General features: G+C 32.7%; 1 protein-coding gene across 2 annotated transcripts; it reads left to right on the top strand.

Annotated features, from left to right (window-relative positions):
- Positions 1–1,973: 1,973 nt before the first annotated feature.
- ORP2A (OSBP(oxysterol binding protein)-related protein 2A) lies at positions 1,974–12,795 on the top strand. Of its 2 annotated transcripts, none has more exons than XR_015024106.1 (11): positions 1,974–2,725; positions 4,172–4,525; positions 5,866–5,962; positions 6,904–7,349; positions 7,980–8,135; positions 8,839–9,006; positions 9,100–9,240; positions 10,209–10,446; positions 10,591–10,704; positions 11,549–11,739; positions 12,146–12,795. XR_015024106.1 is itself a non-coding variant. In XM_085739080.1 (11 exons), exons 1-10 carry the CDS (start codon positions 2,297–2,299, stop codon positions 11,726–11,728), a joined length of 2,313 nt encoding a protein of 770 aa, XP_085595206.1. In that variant the 5' UTR covers positions 1,974–2,296; the 3' UTR covers positions 11,729–11,739; positions 12,146–12,795. The 2 variants fall into 2 exon arrangements, 1 of the variants encoding a protein (XP_085595206.1); XM_085739080.1 differs by having other exon boundaries at positions 10,209–10,436.
- Positions 12,796–20,953: the final 8,158 nt, after the last annotated feature.

Raw genomic sequence — 20,953 nt, 5'->3', positions numbered from 1 at the left:
AAATCCTAGAGTAGTTAGATGTAGATCTACAAGAGAACAAAAGATATTCATGGTTGAATTACAAAGTAAAGTCACGCATATGGTTGACTTTGGTGCGGATGCAAATTTCTTTTCTTCAAATTGACACCGCAAGAAAACTAAACTTTTCCATTATGAGAAAATAAAATAAAAGCAAACTCTTAATTATTTTTAACATTTTAAATTGAAATTGTGTCAAAAAAAACATTTTAAATTGAAATAGAAATTCGTATAAACTCGCTTTCATTTAAGGATAAGTTTATAAATATGATATAAACTATTAATAAATTTAAACAACTGTCCTAACAAAATCGGTTATATTTCTTTATTCCTATGAATTAGTCCATATATGAAGCTATCTATATAGAGGGACTAAGACATTATTTGTAAAATTTCCAAAATTTAGGATGAGAATGAAAATGAAAGTTTTTTATTTTGATCTTAAGAATCAAAATATAGTTTACATTTCATAAAAAAGATGTAGTTTACATTTCTTTCTTTTTTCCTTATCCTCCAAATTTTGTTTAAGCATCATCACACGGCAACAATTCACCACAAAAACATAAGAAAAATGTCATAGACTCATAGTATATCATGTACGCGTATTCATCTGCAATAATTCATACAGTACTATAATTAATAATTTTTTTTGTAAAAAAATAATAATTAAACTTTTTTTGACAATATAGTACTACAATTAATAGTCCTGCTTAGCTCAGTTGGTTGGGACAATGCATAAAATATGTAAGGTCTGAGGTTCAAACCCCGACCACTACAAAAAAAAAAGTACTACAATTAATAAATTGTCCTTTTCTTCCGATAAAAAAATAGTCCTTTTCAAACAAAAATAATTACTAGTAAATAGTCTTTAATTAAATGTCCATTAAGTACAATATGTCCATTTCAATTACATACATTTTTTTTGAGCAAAATACTTTTTTTTTCTAATCAAGATTCGAAAACATTTTGATTTGAGACATTTTCTTGATGCGATTGATTAAATTAAGCCATTCATAGAAAGAAAAAGTAGAAAATAATAAGACTTAGTTCAAGTGACAATACTAAAATTGTTAAGTTGACACCTTCATCTAATTCGAATGCGAGCCTTGTGTGCGAGTTTAGGTAAAAAGAAAAATTAGTAGTAAAAAAAAAGAATTTTGTGGGGAAAAATTACACAAGTTAAAAAAAATGAAAGATTAAAAAATTATGATTACTCGGTAAATAGCATTTATAACACGCATCAGTTTTTCACTCATCATTGTCAACTACAACCCTGTTTTGATTTCAAACTCGTTACTAGACAGAACAACACAACAAGACATGACAAACTTTTATGGTATTAAATAATTTTTGATGGACAAAAAACTATTTTTGTATTTTAGATAACTTATATGTAGGATAAAAATTTGTGATGTGATTTTATGTGGGACAAAAATTTTGGTTTTTGTCCTGTCCCTTGCTTCTAGTTTTGTCTTGTTCCAGAAACAGTTTTACAAATCAAATAGTATTGTACAACTAAAATTGTCATGTCATTTATTTTTTTAACAAATCAAACGCATCCGTTGTATTCTCCTTCACTGTTCACCCTCACCTAAGATATTTTGTCACTAATTTTACCCTAAAAAAAGAGAAGAAAGTTTAAAAATTGAAAAAGAAAAGTTTTAAATTTAAAAAATAAAAGAAAAAAAGAAAAAGAAAAAGAAAAGGAATAAGGTGAAGTAGTTAAGATTTAAGAAGAAGAAGCAATAAGAAACCTCAATTCAAACGGAAAGCTATGTTGATGCTTCAAGTTTCATCATGCTTCAAGTTTCAACCTTGAAAAAACTATACTTAATTCCAAGCTAATTACCATTCTACCCATTCCTTTATTACTACCTACCTTCATTACCCTTTTGTTCTACTTCTACTTCTACATCTCTCTCTATATATCAATCTCCATGATGTTATTGTCTCCCACTCTCCCAAACAAAATTTCATTCACAAGCAAACCTTCTCTTTTTTATACCATAAACAAATAAAAACCCTTTTTTATTTATTCATTCAATAAACTCATTCTCATTTTTTCCTTTATATTTATTCAACCATCTTAATTAATTATCCTCCTTCTTCGATCTACTCTACTTGTTTCTCACTTTCAGAGCTTTACACTTTCTTTTTCTTCTTCTCTGAACCCTAAATTATTCTTATTATTCACTTGAGTCATCTTCAATGGTTACCATTACGAACTAGTTAGAAAAATTAAGCAGAAGAGAGAGATAAATTTTTTGTGATTGAAAAAATGCGTGTGAAGGAAATGCACCCGTTGTGCTGCATCTCATTGGAGAGTCCAGGGATCGGAAGTAATTCACCGGAGTCATACACGGCTGCACTTTCGAGGGCGAGGAGTTTACCGGCGAGTGGATCTGACTGCATTGTTCGCCGTGGAGGATCAGAAGCCACGGTTGCCGGAGTTCTTTACAAATGGACTAATTACGGCAAAGGATGGAGATCCCGATGGTTCCTCCTCCGCAATGGCGTACTTTCTTACTCCAAGATCCGTTCACCGGAGAATCTCAATCTGTTCTCATCAATCGACGACGTACGCTTAATCGGAGATGTTACCGCGAATCGTCTCGCCAGAATGGATAGAGACGCCGGAAACGCTCTTCGCCGTCAGAAGAGTCATAAACCTTCTTCATCTTCTTCTCCTTCAGTTGTTCATCTAAAGGTATAAACTAAATCATCATTATCATTGTAATTAACTACTATTAATTTCGTTTTTTGATCTGTTAATTGAAAATTAATTAATTAAATTTGATTATGATTATGATAATGGAAATTACAATGAAGATTGATGATATTTGAGTTTATGAATATTTGATCTGAATCACTCGTTATAGTGTGGGTCAGGACAATACTTGGTCTTGCTTTAGCAGTGTCATGTTCAACATTTTGGCGCTACCTCAATGCTATTACCTGTATAAGAGAAACAAATTTTAATTTCAAAACATTATAATAATATTTTTTAATATGTGTGGATTGTAATTAATTACAACTTTACAAAGAAAAGATTTCATTGATTTCCGGCCATGAAAAATAATCAAACCATGATTCAGATTCAGATTGAGATTGTTCTTCTGGCAGTGTAAAAATAATTAAAAAAAATGGTATAAAAACTTTGGTTACCGAGCAACAATGTGGAAATCCAACGGTTTATAATTTGGGTGAATTTGATTTGAAAATGGTGATTTATGTTCATGAAATGTTACAGTTTTAACTGGTTGTTAATGTAGAGTGGGTCACATCAACAGGTGGCTGTGGAGGGTAGGGATTGCCTACACAATTGTGAGAGTGCATAGCCCTATCCTATGGCATTTACTTCCGGTCACGTCAACTCTCTCTGCTTTTCTTCATTGGCATTACTTCTTAAATTGGATTTTCTTCTTTCTCCCCTCTTACTTTTTCATCATCTCACCATTTTTTCTGCATTTCCTACCTTATCTCTTGCCATTTTAAGCCTTAAAAATCTTCAACCTTACAAATTTGGAGTATATGTAAATTTCTTTAGGCTTCAGCTTCTTTTAAGTTAATTATAAAATGTAAAACAATTTTTAATAATAAAATAATTATATTTAGAGATAGATAGAAAAGTGAAAGCATAGGAGCATATGGAATTGGAAATGGAAAGGGCCATCTTCTCTTTTGTCTTTGTCAACAGAAATATATATACGTGGGACTTTCCATCTTGTTGGTGGGGTATATTATCCAGGTCAATATAATTTTTTTCTTTAAAATAATTCAAATGGGTGCTCTTATATACTGTTTAAGGTCAAAATTAAAAAACCATTCTTCTTCAGTTGAAGCCAGTAATATTTATATTTTTACATCATTATCTTCAAACTAGAATCAAATTCGAATGATTCTAGTCAAACAATTGTAGAGTCATTTCATGATATCCGGTTGATAAGGTAAATTTCATTTTCAAACTTTATTGATAGCGTTGTATCTATTGTCAACAAGGTGACATGTTCAATAATCTTCTACTTCTCCAGTTACTAGTTTAGATTTATAGTCGCTACAGTGTTTCATTAATTTACTCTAAAGTATTAAATTAATAAACTTTTTCTTGTCAATAAATCATATACTTAGCATATACCTTGCTTTTGTTTTACAGATCTCATCTTTTAGAGAGAGCAAATCAGATGACAGAAAATTCTACATATTTACAGCAACAAAGACACTTCATTTGAGAACTGATTCAAGGAAAGACCGTGTAGCGTGGATACAAGCTTTGGTTTCAACTCGAAACTTGTATCCACTAAACTGTCATCATCTATCTCTTGCACCCTATCATATATCTGTATCAACTGAGAGGCTTAAGAAACGTTTGCTTGAAGAGGGTAGCAGTGAAAATCTTGTGAAGGAGTGTGAGCAAATCATGCTTGCTGAGTTTTCAGATTTACAAGAGAAGCTTCAAATTCTTTGTCAAGAACGATCTGGTTTGTTTGATACCATTAGGCAATTAGAGGTAATTTTGTTTTCATTACTTGTTTATATGCTTTTTTACCTTTTTGAATGCTTCTGAGTTCTGAAAATTTCTTTTTTTGTTTCATATAAAATCATAAAATACTAACTTGTTAGTTGACTCTTCATACAACAACTTTACCATTTCAAATTTTGAAAAACGGAACATGTGGATTCTATAAATGATGAACAGTAAAATGGGTCCAAGTGAATATTTTTATATACATTTTTAATAATATCTTTTCATGAGGTAGAGAATTTGGGTGTATCAATAATTCAATACTGAACCAGCTTGACAAAATCATTCACCGAAATTATTACAAGGAAAATATCCCAAACATTTCTTGGGAAGCATATGCTTTGTCATTTTATTGAAGTAATGAGACATTTTTCCCTAATGCTTGAGCTTTCATTGAAGTAATGGTTATATTTCCAACGTTTTGTAGCTCCCCAAAATGTATTTTAAACTAATAACTTTTTTATGATATTTTGTTTTCTATGCTAAATGTAATGAGCTTTCTAGTAATGGTTCCATCACTTCTATAAAATGCCAAAATTTGTAATAATTTTTTTTTTGGAGTTAAAGTTTCAACTTTTCAATTGATAATTGTATATTTGCTCTAACATGACTGTTGTGGTTTTTATTTATGGACTGCTAGTTATTGTTTTCAATTTACTGTAATACCATGTGTGTGTTTGTGTGAACATTTCTCAAAAGTGATGTGAATGAACTATTATAATTGTATTTAAAATAAAATAAAATTATTTATTTTTAGTTGTTTCTACTTAAAGATATTTTTAAAGCAAATTTGATGCAAAACTAAGTGTTATAAACATTGTAATCAATCTAACACAAACTATAACTTCATGATTCTAAACTTCTGAACAGGATCCAAACATACTATAACTTCATCACATGAAATAAGCTACTAAAGCCATGTTGCAATTAAAATTAAAGTTGCATTGTTGTTTGATAAAACATGAATTGGGTCAAATACATCTCACATCACATGATGTGTTTGGTTCATTTGGTAATGCAATTTTGAAATGTTGTTTTTTGCTAGAAGTTGTGCCATTATTTTACACCTCTGATGGTATTTTATTTGTTTTCTGGCCCTCTCTCCCACCCAAAGAAATGGTCTAAATCATGATACATAGCATAAATTACCACTTCCTAGCGTCACCTAAAATATTTATTCTTCTTGCTTTAATATTTGAATTTTACCATCTCTCCAGTTTGCTGCTTTCTGTATGTTTGCCTGTGTTTAAGTTTCTGGATGTGGGAGCTCTTGTTCCTTTATATATGACTTACTAAACAAATATTTTGTTGCTCATCACGAACAGGCAGCTAACCTTGAACCCGAGGGATCTGCTTTGCACGACAGCGAATACCAATTAACAAAGAATGGATTTTCCAGTCTAGGGCGTGGAAAATATAGTGGTACCACCCTTATATGTTTCTTATGCTTGCCACTATAATTTATATCTACTATATGCCGTGATGTTTACGTTCTCTTTTGATGTGATGAGCATATACTTGCATCCGGAATCTCTGTTGTCTTGATAGTGATTATAGGGGCCTATTGTTCTGTCTTGCATGAACATGGAAAATATTGCTAACATCATATTGTCCCCAAGCGTTTTGAATTATTGAAAGTTTTTACTAACTGTTTGACTATTACAGTGATTCTGAGCAAATTCTTCTTGCTTTTATTGTCTCTAATCTTATTTATTTTGTTACTTTTAACTATTTAAATAGTTTGGCTAGAGATATAATTTATGATAGAGTATCATGTTCTCATTTGATCTATGTAGCCAAACCCACGCAGTAAGATAAAGCCTGGTTGTTATTCTATGTTAACTATCTTCTAGATTCAAATTCACATGTATTTCAGAAATCCAATTGAATGTTGGTTTCTTCTGTAAAATTGTAGTTTACTTGTAATCCAATTAATGTCAGAACCAAAATTTTGTTAATGGCAACTGAAAGTAAATACTTCCTCCGTCCTATATCCCTATATCAAATGTCACTTTAGAATCATTGTCATGAATACTGATTGGAATAAAAATTACTTGGAAGTGGTAAACATAATAGTATTAATTTGGAGGTATAATTAAAATAAAATAACTAATGATGGTACATCGAAATATTTTGGGAGGTATAATTAAAGTGACATATTTTGGGACATTTTTCTTTTGTTAATATGACACTTAATATTGGAATGAGGGAGTGGGTTAACTCAAATTTAAATTCATTTAAAGATCAGAAAAATATTTGAAAAATCTATGTTCATTGATGTCTCCTCTTATGTATGTATCTTTTAGTATCCTTTCAGTATTCATTATTTAGTATTGTCGTTCACATGTACTATTGGCTATCAGAATGCAGTACAACGGAATCATCCGATGATGTTGAAAAACATGAGGTAGAGGAAGTGTCAGAAGAAGATGAAATCTCATATTATGATACTAGAGACTATTTTTCAGACTCTGGTTTTAGGCGTGGGTCAAAAGGAGCGTCAAATCGAGTGAACATGTCTGCGGAAGCTGTTAGTCAAGGCATTGATATGGAAAATAGTCAGGTTGAGACAATGATGTATGATGATTATGGGTATCCTCAAATAGTAAGACGGAAAAAGCTTCCGGATCCTGTTGAGAAGGAGAAGGGCGTTAGTCTTTGGTCAATGATCAAAGACAATGTGGGCAAAGATCTCACACGCGTTTGCCTTCCAGTATACTTTAATGAGCCAATATCATCCCTTCAGAAATGTTTTGAGGATTTGGAGTACTCCTATCTTCTGGATAGAGCATATGAGCATGGGAAAAAGGTAATATATACAATATTGCTCCATATTATGCATTGACTTCCAATGCAAGCAAAACAAATTTCGGTACTCAATATTGCTGAATTGAATGCATGCAGTGTCCTTCAACTTACAATGTTTTTTAGCCATTTGATTGGAAATATTGGTATTTATACCTAATTATCTTGAAAAGTTTTGTTTATGATGTTGCATTTGAGAGTTTAATATGATACATGTAACTATATTTGAACGTTAGATCTAACGGAAGAATGATAACTGTGGTAAAAAAATTCATTTGTTTTCTATTTGTTTTGGCTGGAGGAGTTGGACTCATCAGTGAATTTCATTCACATAACTCAAACTGAATTCCAGTTAATAGGTTTTTAAATAGACTATACCTCAATAATTTATTTGGAAATTTGTTTACTCTCCGAGTATTGATCAATTGCCTCACAGTCAATTGGTGCAGTTGCCCACTATAATGGACTTAGTTCATTTAATTTGAATCCATAGAGTTTTGTGAGTGAGAGTTTGTTTGTACTAATCATTGGCATCATTTAAGAAATATTTTAAGCTTTTCCTTAATTCAAATAAAAGATGACATCATTTAATGCTATTGATCGTGACACTTCAACCCTTGAATTGTATTTTCAGGGAAACAGTCTCCTTCGGGCATTGAACGTTGCTGCCTTTGCTGTTTCTGGATATGCATCATCAGAAGGTCGTCATTGTAAGCCCTTTAATCCCTTGTTAGGGGAAACTTACGAAGCCAACTTTTCTGACAAAGGAGTTCGCTTCTTTTCTGAGAAGGTTAGTGCCTTATGATTTTATGAAGAGATTTGGCTGAGATATGCCAGTAGTGTTCTTAACATGGTTTCATATGAGTGAATTATTATCTAGTTTTGATTTGGATAACTATGATTAAATCTTGAGGGTGAGTGTTGGCACAGCTGTAAGATTGGTACCTAGTGTACTTTGGGATAAAAAGTGGTTCATTATATAACTGGTTTTTTTTTTTTTTTTAAACGATCAATGTTAATAGTTAGTTGTTTAGTTAACATATTTTTCTTTTCACTAAGGATTGGACCCGGATCCTCCTACTCCTTTAACCATTAACTCATACCTCTTAACCTACCTAAGTAGATTGTTATCTTGTTTTGCTTTGATATATGTGATAAAATCTTGAGGGCGAGCGGTATAACAAGTTAAGACTGATACCTTGTGGCAACCTTTGCAAAAATAAGGCTGCATATATCTACTTTTCCAGACCCATCTGATTGGAGTAAGGGTGAGAATAGGTTAGGTTGCTTGATAGGGACAATGGCCTATTTAACATAAGGTTAATTTTATGCTTTTCTAAAATCCTGTTAAAATTAAAAGGTCAGACTTGAGCTGATAAAAAAGTCCATTAGTGAAATTTCCAACACATTTGGTTTTATAAGACATTTCTTGCAAGTTAAAAGCTTTAGAAAAAAACAAATTATATATAGACTTGTTAATTTGTGTGAAACAGGTTAGTCACCATCCAACTGTGGTTGCCTGCCATTGTGAAGGTAGAGGATGGAGGTTTTGGGCAGACAGTAACATTCATTCAAAGTTTTGGGGAAGGTCAATTCAACTTGACCCAGTTGGAGTTCTGACCCTAGAGTTTGATGATGGTGAAATATTTCAGTGGAGCAAGGTATAAATCATCAAATGACTCTGTTTGGGTGGGGACTGTATCATATCATATCATATACAATTGCTATAATAATTGTTGTTGTTTCTCTTATAGGTTACAACTACAATATATAACCTTATCCTTGGCAAATTATATTGTGATCATCATGGGAATATGGAAATCCGTGGTAATCGCCAGTATTCCTGCAGGCTCAAGTTCAAAGAGCAGACGCTTCTTGACCGAAATCCTCGCCAGGTAGGAGGTTCTACCAGTACTTTATGACAACTTTAGAACATGATCTTTTGTTTCCAATCCATATTTTTTGGGGTACTATATCCATATATTTATTATAATTACAAACACAATTTCTCATTTAGTTTTATTTTTTGTTCAATTTACTGCAACATTTGGTTTTAGGGTAAATTGCACTCCCTACACTTTTACACTTCAGTCAAATTGCATTCCCTTTGAGGGAAACTTTAGTTAAAATAATTTCATGTGATAAAATTTACACTTCTACACTTTTACTTTTTCTGAGATACAGTATTTAAGTATGAATTATATTCTATATTCTGATTGTAATTTATTTTAAGCGAGACATTTAATGGCAGTGAATGATTTTAAACAATGCTTTCAATAATTTTTTGTTGAACACTTCCACTCCCTAGAGCTTGGTTGGATATAGCATGCAACATCCATCACATTACTTTTCATGTTAAATTATTTTTTATTTTATGTGAATCTAAATTTCTGAGTAATTTTACCGGCACCAAACATTTACCATGGATATCAAAGAGTGTTCTAATTTTTTCCTCACTTTTTAGAATTTCTAATTTGATTGATAACTAATTTCCAACACTATATATTTTATTTTAAGACTTTGGAAGGTAAACAAAAACTTCAAGGACCCATATTATCGATTTTGAAGAAACATTTTTATTTTATCTTTTATAATTTTATTGTATTATTGATAATAGAGAAAATTATATGACAATGTTATTTAGAGCTAAAAATAAAGATAAAAGAGCATAAAATGTTTGATTATATTTAAATAAAAGTGCAATGTGTATTTATTTCTCAAGAAAGGTTTTAAACGTCTTTCAGAAGACACGTGTAAATTTCTAGCATTTAGCTTATTTTGGATCATCTGTTGGCAACTGCATGTGGGCACATTCCAAATTTCTGGAGGAAACTTATCTTTATACTTCCTTTCTTCTAATTAGGTGACTGGATTTGTTGAAGATACAATGGGAAAAAAAGCAGCCACATTATTTGGCAAGTGGGATGACAGCATTTATTATTTTGATGGCGATGTAAATGTCAAACCTAAAGATTACACTTCGTCAAATGGAACATTGTTGTGGAAAAGGACTAGGCCACCACCAAATCTGACTCGGTACAACTTGACATCATTTGCCATCACACTGAATGAGCTTACCCCAGGACTAAAGGTATAATGAGGTATTGAATAATCATTCGATATAGAGTTTCTTTTTCCTTCTTATGCATCTCCAATCCATTGTATCACCTTTCAACCGTTATAAAATATGATTCAGCTGGTAATTTATTTAAATAAATTCTGATACATTTGATCACAAATTAAAGGAGAAGCTTCCACCCACGGATTCCAGGCTGAGACCTGATCAACGGCACTTAGAGAATGGGGAATTTGAGAAGGCAAATATGGAGAAACAAAGGTTGGAAAAGAGACAAAGAATGGTATGTTAGTTTAATGATTTTTGTGTTTTTGTAACATACATGCATGCATTCAATCTCTTGTATTTGAAGTAGTTATTTGATTAGGAACTTGTATGATGATTAATTTATGCACCTTGCATCAGCGTTAAGGTTGGAGAATCATGAAATGCCACCATGACTTTGATAAAAGTTACATTCAGAAGTTAATCAAGTCAGGGTGACACTGTGATTATTTCAAACTTACCGTCAATTTAAACATGTTGTCCACGTTGAACTTTATTTTTATTCATACAAGATTATGAACTGTCATGCTTCACTGTACTTGTTTGATTATTAATTCGTATTCAAACATGCTGTACACATAGAACTTTTTATTTATATAAGATTATAAAATTATGAATTGTCATGTTTCACTGTACTTGTTCGATTATTAATTAACTTATCTATCAACCCTAGTTAATGATACGTGGCTTGGTGACCACTGACCACACATGTGTGAGCGTGTATACATATTTTTTCTGGCCCTTCCAAGATTTTCAATTAGTAACGTGTTGTACATGTTGTCTCTACTATAATCAGATGGTGACATCATTGCTCTTTTGTTCAAAAGATATTAGTTTGACCTATAGTTAGTATCGAACATTTTCTTGTGTACCTGTATATTTTTACTCATCTGTACTTGTATTGATGCCCTTCATACAATTTTTGAACTGCTGCATATTTTGCCAATGTAGATTTGACCTTTTTATTAAAGATGTAGAATTTACATTAGTTTTTCGCCGATAACTGATGGCCACAATTAGTTTATATATAAAGAAACTCCTTTAACCAAGTATTAATTTGGATGGTTTTTCTTTGCATACAGTCAAGGAAAATGCAAGAAAATGGCTGGGAACCTAGGTGGTTTCGCAAAGAAGGTGAAAATGGAACGTTTCGATATACTGGTGGATATTGGGAAGCAAGAGCTGTAGGATCATGGGATGGATGCCCAGATATATTTGGTGAATTTCAAGAAAGCATAGTTGATCCTTTTGATGCATCTTGATTTTTGTTCAGGTAAAATATTTTACATACCAAAGCATGTTGGATACTCCACTCACCTTAAAAATGTTAGATTCTGTTCCCTAAGCAACCTATACTCCACACGTGAGGGCACCTCCTTAATTCTTTCAAATCTTAAATAAAGAACCACAATGGATAAAGATTCTCTTCATTGGAATTTCTCTTTTCTTTTAATAATGGGAAGCTCCTGACTACGTCTCCACGTAATAGAAAAACCCTATCAATAATAGGACTAATAATAGGAGTTTCTTTCAATGGATTGAGTCCAATTTCCGTTTTGCAACATATTGATATTCTAACAGTAGTATTTTTTATTTTTTTGAGGGATAACAATGGTATTTTTTAATTTTTAGACTAATGTTAGTACATTAAACAACGACGTTTATTAATTCTGTTGCAGATGGATGACAGTGAATACATGCAAATTAATTAGTTGGTGGAGGGTTTATCTTAAACCTTCTTGCATGGCAACAACTTTTTTTTATTGAATGGAAGAGATATATAGCAGCCATTTGGTATCTTTGAAAATGAGGCTTTTTGCAGCTCTGGTTGGAAAGGTTTTGTGAATTGAGATTGTACTGCGACAAAAACAATAAGGAAGGGAGTACCAAAAATAACTTCAAGCAATTCTATCTCAAAGTTGCTTTTCTAAAATTAAATGACTTCAATTGTCTATGGCTGCTGAAGTTGTAAATTTCTTAACCTAAAGGACCACCCAGCTTTGCACGTACACAACTCTTTGCTGTGGTCCAGTGAGAACCACAAACCGAGGCTGCAATTACTCCACTAGATGAGCATATATATGAGCAAAGAATTAAGCTTAGCAAAAACAGTTTTTAGATTAGGATGTTTTCTGTGTTCATTGTGATAATCTTATTCTTGTTTTTTAAGTTTTGTTAGTATGTAATTATTTGGGGTATTAGTTTATGTAATATTATCTTCCCTTTAATCCTGATATAACTACTGACTTGGCCGAAAGGCTATATATCGATTTATTTTATATTTGTTTGCATTTTCTAATCAATAAATCATTACAAGATTTTAATCTCATTTGATTTTGTGTAGCCCTACTCTTTCACATGTATATTTTTCATTTCACTTGCATACAAAAAAAGAAGGTAAAATTGTGAAGCCGGTATAGGTTGTTGTAAAAGAGCATATTATAGTGATATTGTGAGGCCTAAAGTTGCCTGTGGGACAAAGAATACTTGGCTAAACCTAATTAAAAAGGTATTGGAGAACACTATATATTCAAAGATATTGGATAAAAATCCACATCCCCAGAATCACCAAAAGAAAATAAAACACCCCAAAGTAAACACTTTTCTACCAATGATATGCCCGATATGTAGTTGTGAGGTAGAGAAGTCTCCCAATACCTTCTATACTTGGACCCATCATCGTAAAAAACAGAATTAGGTTAGTGAAGCTTCAAAGAATGTGTCGTTATCAAGTTGTTGTCTGGATTTTACAGTATTTAAAATATTCTTTTGTTAAAGAAGTTTTTATTCTTCTTTATCATACTTGCAAAGAAATTTTATAACCGGTTTGGTTATGTTTCTAGGATCATATCACATTTCAAGAAAATCTAAGAAATAAACCACTGTAACCATATCAAGTTCCGAAGAGAAATGTCGAGCCTTAGCCAGCCTTCCTTGTGAAGTATAGTAGTTGAACTACCTTTTCGAAGACCTCAACATCCAATTTACTATACCTACATCTGTTTTCTGTGATAACACCCATAAATCCCACTATACCTCAATTTTAAAGGAACAAATTAATTAATGTCAAACTTTACAAAGAGCATCCACCACTTGATTAGTTTCTAGGTAGACATATTACCAACAAACAAATACCAAAGGACAAAGGAGCATAAATACTTTGATCTTAGTTAAGAGATGGTTAAAAACAATTGAACAACTAACTAATACCATATTTGATCATTCTAATGGATGAGAGAGAATCACTCTCAACGATCTGCTGAAAACCACAATGCCTGGCTAAAGAAAGGTCATGATAAATACCCCATGGCTCAACACAATTTGTAGAAAACCTACCTAAGCTGCATGCGAAAACCACAATAAAAACACCATGAGAATCACGAAGAACAAGATTATTAGGAGGAGGAGACTATCTCACAGACTAAATATATTTGCTACAAGATTTTGTAGGGACGCACGGACAAAAGATTGTTATCTAGAGTTTCATCAAACACGACTTGGGCTCGAATAATTGAAGCACCATTTGTGTAGGGCGTTTGATTAAAAATAAAAGAGTATTACTTTTCCCACCCTATGCCTTTTCTCGCGCGCCCTATTTTTTTTTTTTCCAATTTTACCCCTTGTCCGGATTATGTTTTCCGGATTTATTTGCAGATATATCCGGATTGTATATTCCGGAACAGTGTTTTATTAGAACTTTTGCAATTGTAAGGTCTACAATTCGTAAAAGAAAATGCAAATAAACTAAAAAAACATAAATAAAAAGACAAAAACATAAAAAAATCACTTTATTAATATATGAACAATACATTACAATAATTTTCAAGCTTTCAAGCTTTTTAAGCTTATTACATAATATCCTAAATCTATTTCTAATCCTATCCTATTACATAAGCTATACCAGTGGCTCCAGCTCTAACTCCAGCCACTGATGAAGAGGAAAGAGGGTGGGAGGAAAGAAGATGGCGGCGAAGAAGAAAATCTGTTGGTGGGGAGACAGAGGGGGCACAGGGGCCTCTAGGGAACAAGAGACCATGATGGTCAACATGACACCCAAGCAAACCAACCTCAGATTCAAACTGACCCCCACCCTATTGACCGATCATATGACCCCTGATGCTTTTCCAAAGAGACCTCTTTCTATGAAAGGCCAACGATGGAAACACATCGTTGTAGAAGAGGAGAAGAGAAGAAAGAAGAAGGTGTGAAAATTTTTGAGAAAATGAACCATATTTATAGGGGAGGGGGGTTAAAAAACGTGTGGGAGGCCATCAATGCCGGTCAAAAAACGTGTTTTTACACTTGACCACCGCCCAAAACGTTTGAAAAACGTTTTCTTTGTTGTGCAGACCACCGGCCTAAAGCTTCTGGTGCAGTCCGGAAGATATAATCCGGATAACACATGCATTCCGGATAACGTATTCCGGAAAAAGACGATAATGGGGTGTCCCAAAGTGAAACTTGGGATGTTGTGTATGGTGAGGGTTGGTTTGGATTGTATAATCCAGATTGCTTCAGCATTGGATTCTTCCGTGTGGCCTGCATTGTACCTACAATTTTTGTGGTCTACAACGGCCAAATACCTCTATAAATAGGGGTCCCTGTTTTCATTACAAGTAAACTACAACAGAAAAAAAATTGGAATTCCCTGGCTTTGATCCGAACACCAAGCTAGCGGCAGTCTACTACAATGGTGGAACACCACCCCATCTGTTTAGGATTCGCGACGATGTCACCCTATCCGGGCTGAAGGATGAGCTGGATCAAAGCAACTTTCAACTCAACCGTAGAGACACGAGGAGGGTGGTCGGTGTTGAATATCGATGTCCATTGTCCGACTCAGCCGGATCTCTACGCTTCAGCCGGATGAAGCTCACAAACGATGACGACGTGAGAACCATGTTCTCTGTCTTTGGTCAGCACAGCGCTAGAGGACCGATTGAGTTGGACGCTTCGTTGGTTAGATCTGCTGAACAAATCCTGAAAAGTTTGCACTTGCCCAGGAATTACAAAGAGATCAGGGCTCTGCTGGAGGGACCAGAGGAGGAAGAAGTTAGTTTAGATGATCCGTGATAATGTGTTATGTTTTAATTAACCACGTGTTTTATGTTGTTTTAATTGCGTGTTAGTTATGTGTTGTTGAATTAAGTCGTTGCTTTATGTTTTAATTGCGTCTTTTATTGCGTGTTAGTTATGTTTTTATTGTTTTAATTTCATTTAATCGATAAAATAACCCAATATATTCTTTTCGGATTACACAATCCGGAAATACATAGGGCGTCAGTGCATTTCGGATAACGTAATTCGGAACTCTTCAGCATAGGATTCTTTTGTATGGACCACATTGCACTAAGATTTTATGTGGTCCAAAACATCCAAGGACCTCTATAAATACACCCTCTCCGGTTTTGATCTTCAATACCAGCAAAACACACAAACACACCAAAGCAAACCATGCAAATTTTTGTCATCAAGCTCAGGATCTTTCTAATGCTGTCGCGAATGGATGAGTTAGCTCTCTATTTGACGGCATTATGAAGATCCTGAGCATGCTGTCAAAAATATATAGATAGTCCTTCTAGATTTACAAAAAAAAGTTTGGTATTTATTGTTATGAAAATTATGATTTGATTGCATTGTTCATAAGAAGAGGTTCTTATGAACTCGATCATGTCGGCCTGCCGATCGTAACATGTCAGTGGGCAGGCCGGCAAGATCGAGTTCAAAAGCTCCTCTTCGAACCACCTTCCCAAAAGATTCGTTATTTATGTTATTCTGGTGCCATTCGGACTATATAATCCGGAAATACTGCATACATTTCGGATTATATAATCCGGAAGCACTCAGTAACAACTTGGCCAGTGACGTTTAGCCAAAAGGTTTGGCCGGTTAGTTGAGTTTTAAAGCGTTTTTTGGACGGTTTTGAATGAAAAACACGTTTTCTTTTACTTACAAATGACCTAGTACTTGTTTTAGGCTATAAAAAGGCTTGGATCTTCAACATTTTCCTTCATTCTTCTTCACATCCTTTCTTACATTTCTTCAAAAAATTTAAGTTTTTTAGTTAGCTTTTAGGAGTGTTTGTGGTGTCATGGTCATTGTTGACCGTTCCTATGAACCCTGCAATTACATTGCAGCTTGTGTGGGGTTCATATAACGGTCAACAGAGACCCTTGACATCAAAGAAAGACACAAAATATGAATACCGTATTTGTCCGGAATTTATGTTCCGGAAAAACTAACAATCTTGTTCGGAAAATGTAATCCTGACCAGGGGTATTTTTGGAATTTTTGCAGGACGCGCGAGAAGGCCATAGGGTGGGAAAAGTAATACTCAAAATAAAATCATTCCTATTAACCAAAAAATATCCACTACCACCGCAAATATCACATATCAACCACTAAAAGAGGAATTGACTCCAAGAAGGTTACCAAGTAATCATTCATTCAAATTTATTTCAGTAAAAAAATCAGAATCTATAGTATTGGTCATTCCACGCCAAACAACTTTAACATGAATACAATCTCGAACAGCATGAGATAACGAATCAACTTCCATGCAAACAAAGTATATTGAGATATGTGACGTTTTTTACGGATCTCATTTCTCAAAAGAAATTCTCGTGTGCCACTTGCCAAAGGAGCAGCCTTAGCCTCTCTTGTCGCTGCGAGCGCCAAATTTGTTCAATAATTTCCAAAGGTGGAGGAAGATGATGATAGTGAACAAGACAAATAAAAGCTGACTTCATAGAGAAACTACTATCTATCATTAGTAACTTAGTACATTTCCAAACAAGTTCATCATATGCCTCAAATGAAGAGTCGGAATAGCGGTCACAAATGTCTGAAGGTAACCTATGACGTAAAATCTTAAAATTTCAATCACCTGAAGAAGATAAAACATCTATTACCCTTAAGCACTCACTATTCGCTAACTTTTTTTCTCTCTCTAGGTTTTTTCTTCCAGTTTCTTATGGTTTTTGATCAATTTTTGACCTGAAATCACCACTCTTCGTCTTTTTCTCTCAATTTCAATCTAAATAAGTGATTTTCACATAGATCTAGGTTTTTTCTTTGTGATTTCATCATCTAAGTGTGGTGGTTCGTTGTTCGTCGTCTTGTGCGGCGCTGTTTGATTTCCCGTCAACGTTGCAGATCCGGAGGCCATGGATATTCCGGTTACTTTAATTTTATCATATATTTTTGTAGGCATTTTGCCGTTATATGCTATTAACTTGGATGCTGTGAGTTTGTTCGCAGATTCATCCTTTATGTTTTTAGCGGTGTTGAATGATGTAATCTCTCGATTTGAATGAAAGAATATCATTTTGTTTTTGTAAAAAAAATAAAAATATAATAGGGTTCTTTCAACTTGACTCTATGGTAATAAAAAAAATGAGGGTTGCTCTTTTGGTATCTAACAATTGCTCACATGCACTTATTGAATGATAGTTAATTGTATTTTATTATTGAACAATAGTTAACTATAATTCATCACTTTTTAAATTGGTTTAACCGATTTAAAAAGTGATTAAACCGATTTAAAAGTGGTGTGACAGTAATTAATTGTCGTTTGTGGTATTTTGTGTAATTTGATGTGCATGCGAGCAATTCTCCTAAAAAGTAGCATGGCAAATAGAGGTGAAAACATGTTAAACTGACCGACCATGATCTACGATCTAACTTACATCAAACTCAAATTAGATTAGATATTTATTTATTTTAAATAGAGAAGGTTAAGATTTTATTTTAAAGTATATTTTGTTAAAGGTAAGACTATGAGTCATAAAAGTAATCTTTTAAAGCTATAGTTTACTTAAGTAAATATGAATAATACTTTGGGTTTGTAGCAACTAAAATAAGATAAACATAACATAAATTTGCACATGATGATGATATAAGAAACACTGTCAATATATAGCCGACATAAGCAAAATTTCTTTATGTGATACGAGTTTTTTTCCTTTGATTCGCCAATTCATATTCATACATCCATATATGTTTAACATAAAATTGGATCTTTCCGATCTCTTGGTTATGGGAAAGACGATAGAGCAGATCATTTATCTTGTGCACCTCCCCTGAATAATTTATAAAACATTATTGGTCAATTTACTAACAAAGAAGGCCCTACTATATTTAAACAAATTTTATTGATCCATTATTGAATTTTGACATGAATAGATTATTGGACATTATTTATGGACACATGGCATCGTAAATATGGCTCGAGGAACCTTTCAATAGTCACAATGATGATCCCCATATGGTTGAGGCAAGATCCTATTATCCCAAATTTAGAGGATTTTCATGTGCATGCTTATAGCTAACTTCAATCTTCAGATACATATATTGATTTTTCTGGGTGGGACATGCTAATTAATTCACCTGCTAGCTATATGTCAAACAAAGCTACTATGTGTACCACCTTGGATGAAAATGAAATAAACATGTGTTTATAAGTAGTGATTATGTAAAGTTGAGTGATCGTTTAATAAGATTCACGAACTATCTGTCATTGTGATTCGACTCAATTTTTGGTTTATTTAATAGCTATAATATTAATTAATAAAGATAATGCAAAGAAATATCTTTTAATTTTACCGAAGTGTTGAATGGTCGGTTCTTTTTTGTTTTCCTTCTTAAACTGAGCCGTGAACGGTCCTAATCTCATCATCACCCAAAGCTGAAACCCCACACAACAAAAATATTTACTTACACCCCTTGTTAATTAACATGCACTTAAATCCATCTTAACTAAGCACCACCTTCGCGAGCAAAAACTAAATCACATATCCTTACTCAATAAAAGAGCAAAACTACAATAGATAAACAAGGTCCGTATGTAAAACAAAAGCAACAAAAATGTTAGAAAGGATCTTGGACAAAAAAATAAAATAATAATCACGCAATAGCTACAACAAATCAAGAGAGATGAGATGAGAAAAGGATGAACATCATCTTTTGTTACAGACCACTATTGCGTGAGGACCATTGAACTACTCTTTATCCCAACGCTAAAATACGTCAAATGTTGATTTGTAGAGGCAAAAATGTGAAAAATATGGAGATGAAGGTGTGTTTTAGAAACATTAACTTAAGTTTAGGGACTAAAAGTGAAAAAAAAAGTATATTTATAAGAACTTATTTTTTATTTTAAATAAATTTTTGGATACCGAAAATATTTCACCTTTTATTTTTAGTCATTCTATACATTGTCAAGTTTAACGTATTTTATTCCGTCAAAAAAAGTTTAACTTATTTTAATAAGAAAGAACCAAATTTGTTGTAGAGTATATTAAGGGGTTTTATTTGAAGAAATATTTTAATTTTAGAGAGACTAAAAACAGAAGATGATATATCAACTAGAGAAATTTTTAGGTGCAAACGAACATAACACCTCATAGTTTAGAAACAACCAATCAGAAATTTTTGCTCAATTTAATAAAATTAAAAACTAAAAATAAATGGACACGTTCTTTCTCTTTTTCTCTCACCGTCTCTGTGGAAACAAAAACGCAGCAGCAATGTTGTTTTAGAATTCTTCCTTCTTTCCTCAAAACACCACTTTTGCTCTCAATTACATATGTATTTGCTGATTCTTCCTCGGACAATATCCTTATTTTTCACTTTCTTATTTAAACAAATCCAATTCTTATCCATCATCTAAAATTTCATTCTTCTCCATTCAATCTCCCGTGTTGGGTTTTTTCATCTGCAAACTACATAAGGGTTTCCCAAGTTCTTTGGTTTTTGTATTTAATCAATAAGGTTTCTCATTTTATTTTCTTTTTGTATTTAATTTTAATTAAATACATGTACTTTTGGTATGAAGAATTGATCAGAAAAAAAAATTGATCAGAAAGACACGTTCAAAGAGAAGAGTAAAAACAAACAAAAAACACAGAAAGAGAACGTGCTGGTTTTAATTTTGGTTTTAATTTTTTTAAATTAAACAAAATTCTCTGATTGGTTGTTTGTAAACAATGACGTGTTATGTTTGTTTGCATCTAAGAATTTCTCTATTAACTATACTAATGTCAAGCACGCAAAATGAACAAAGGATTCAACTTTTTTAATGGCATATTGAATATGCATATAGAAATTGCCGATTCAAATACAAAGGATACCAGGAGTGAGTACTCTAGTCGAGAAAACACTAAAAATACTTCTTTTATTCGTCCCTTCCATTGTGTATGGTAATTGATCCTTGATTAGTTATTGGAAGAGTGCTAGCAATAAACTCTAACACACACATCTAAATATACTTCTTTTATTAGTTAAAATTCATATATAAAATTTTCATAAGATCAACATAAGTTAGTGGAATTCATAAGAATTTCAACAAATAGAAAAGAATATGCTGAGACATGTGTGTTACTAATTCATTGTACTCAATAGTAGCAATAAACAATAATAATTTCTTGAGGAAAAAAAACATTTCTCTTTTCAAATTAAAAATGCATTGTTAATAAAAACTATAATAC

This window comes from Medicago sativa, chromosome 8 (genome assembly GCF_051527215.1).
Source record: "Medicago sativa cultivar Bolivia chromosome 8, Bolivia_mono, whole genome shotgun sequence".
Taxonomy (NCBI): Eukaryota; Viridiplantae; Streptophyta; class Magnoliopsida; order Fabales; family Fabaceae; genus Medicago; species Medicago sativa.
Note: the sequence above shows the minus strand (reverse complement) of the source record. Positions and strands in the feature narration are given on the sequence as shown.

Excerpts from the sequence above, each read along its gene's own strand:
- ORP2A (XM_085739080.1), top strand. The coding sequence starts at position 2,297 with ATGCGTGTGAAGGAAATGCACCCGTTGTGCTGCATCTCATTGGAGAGT. Across the intron at positions 4,526-5,865 it reads ATACCATTAGGCAATTAGAG|GCAGCTAACCTTGAACCCGA; the intron begins GTAATTTTGTTT and ends CATCACGAACAG. Across the intron at positions 10,705-11,548 it reads TGGAAAAGAGACAAAGAATG|TCAAGGAAAATGCAAGAAAA; the intron begins GTATGTTAGTTT and ends CTTTGCATACAG.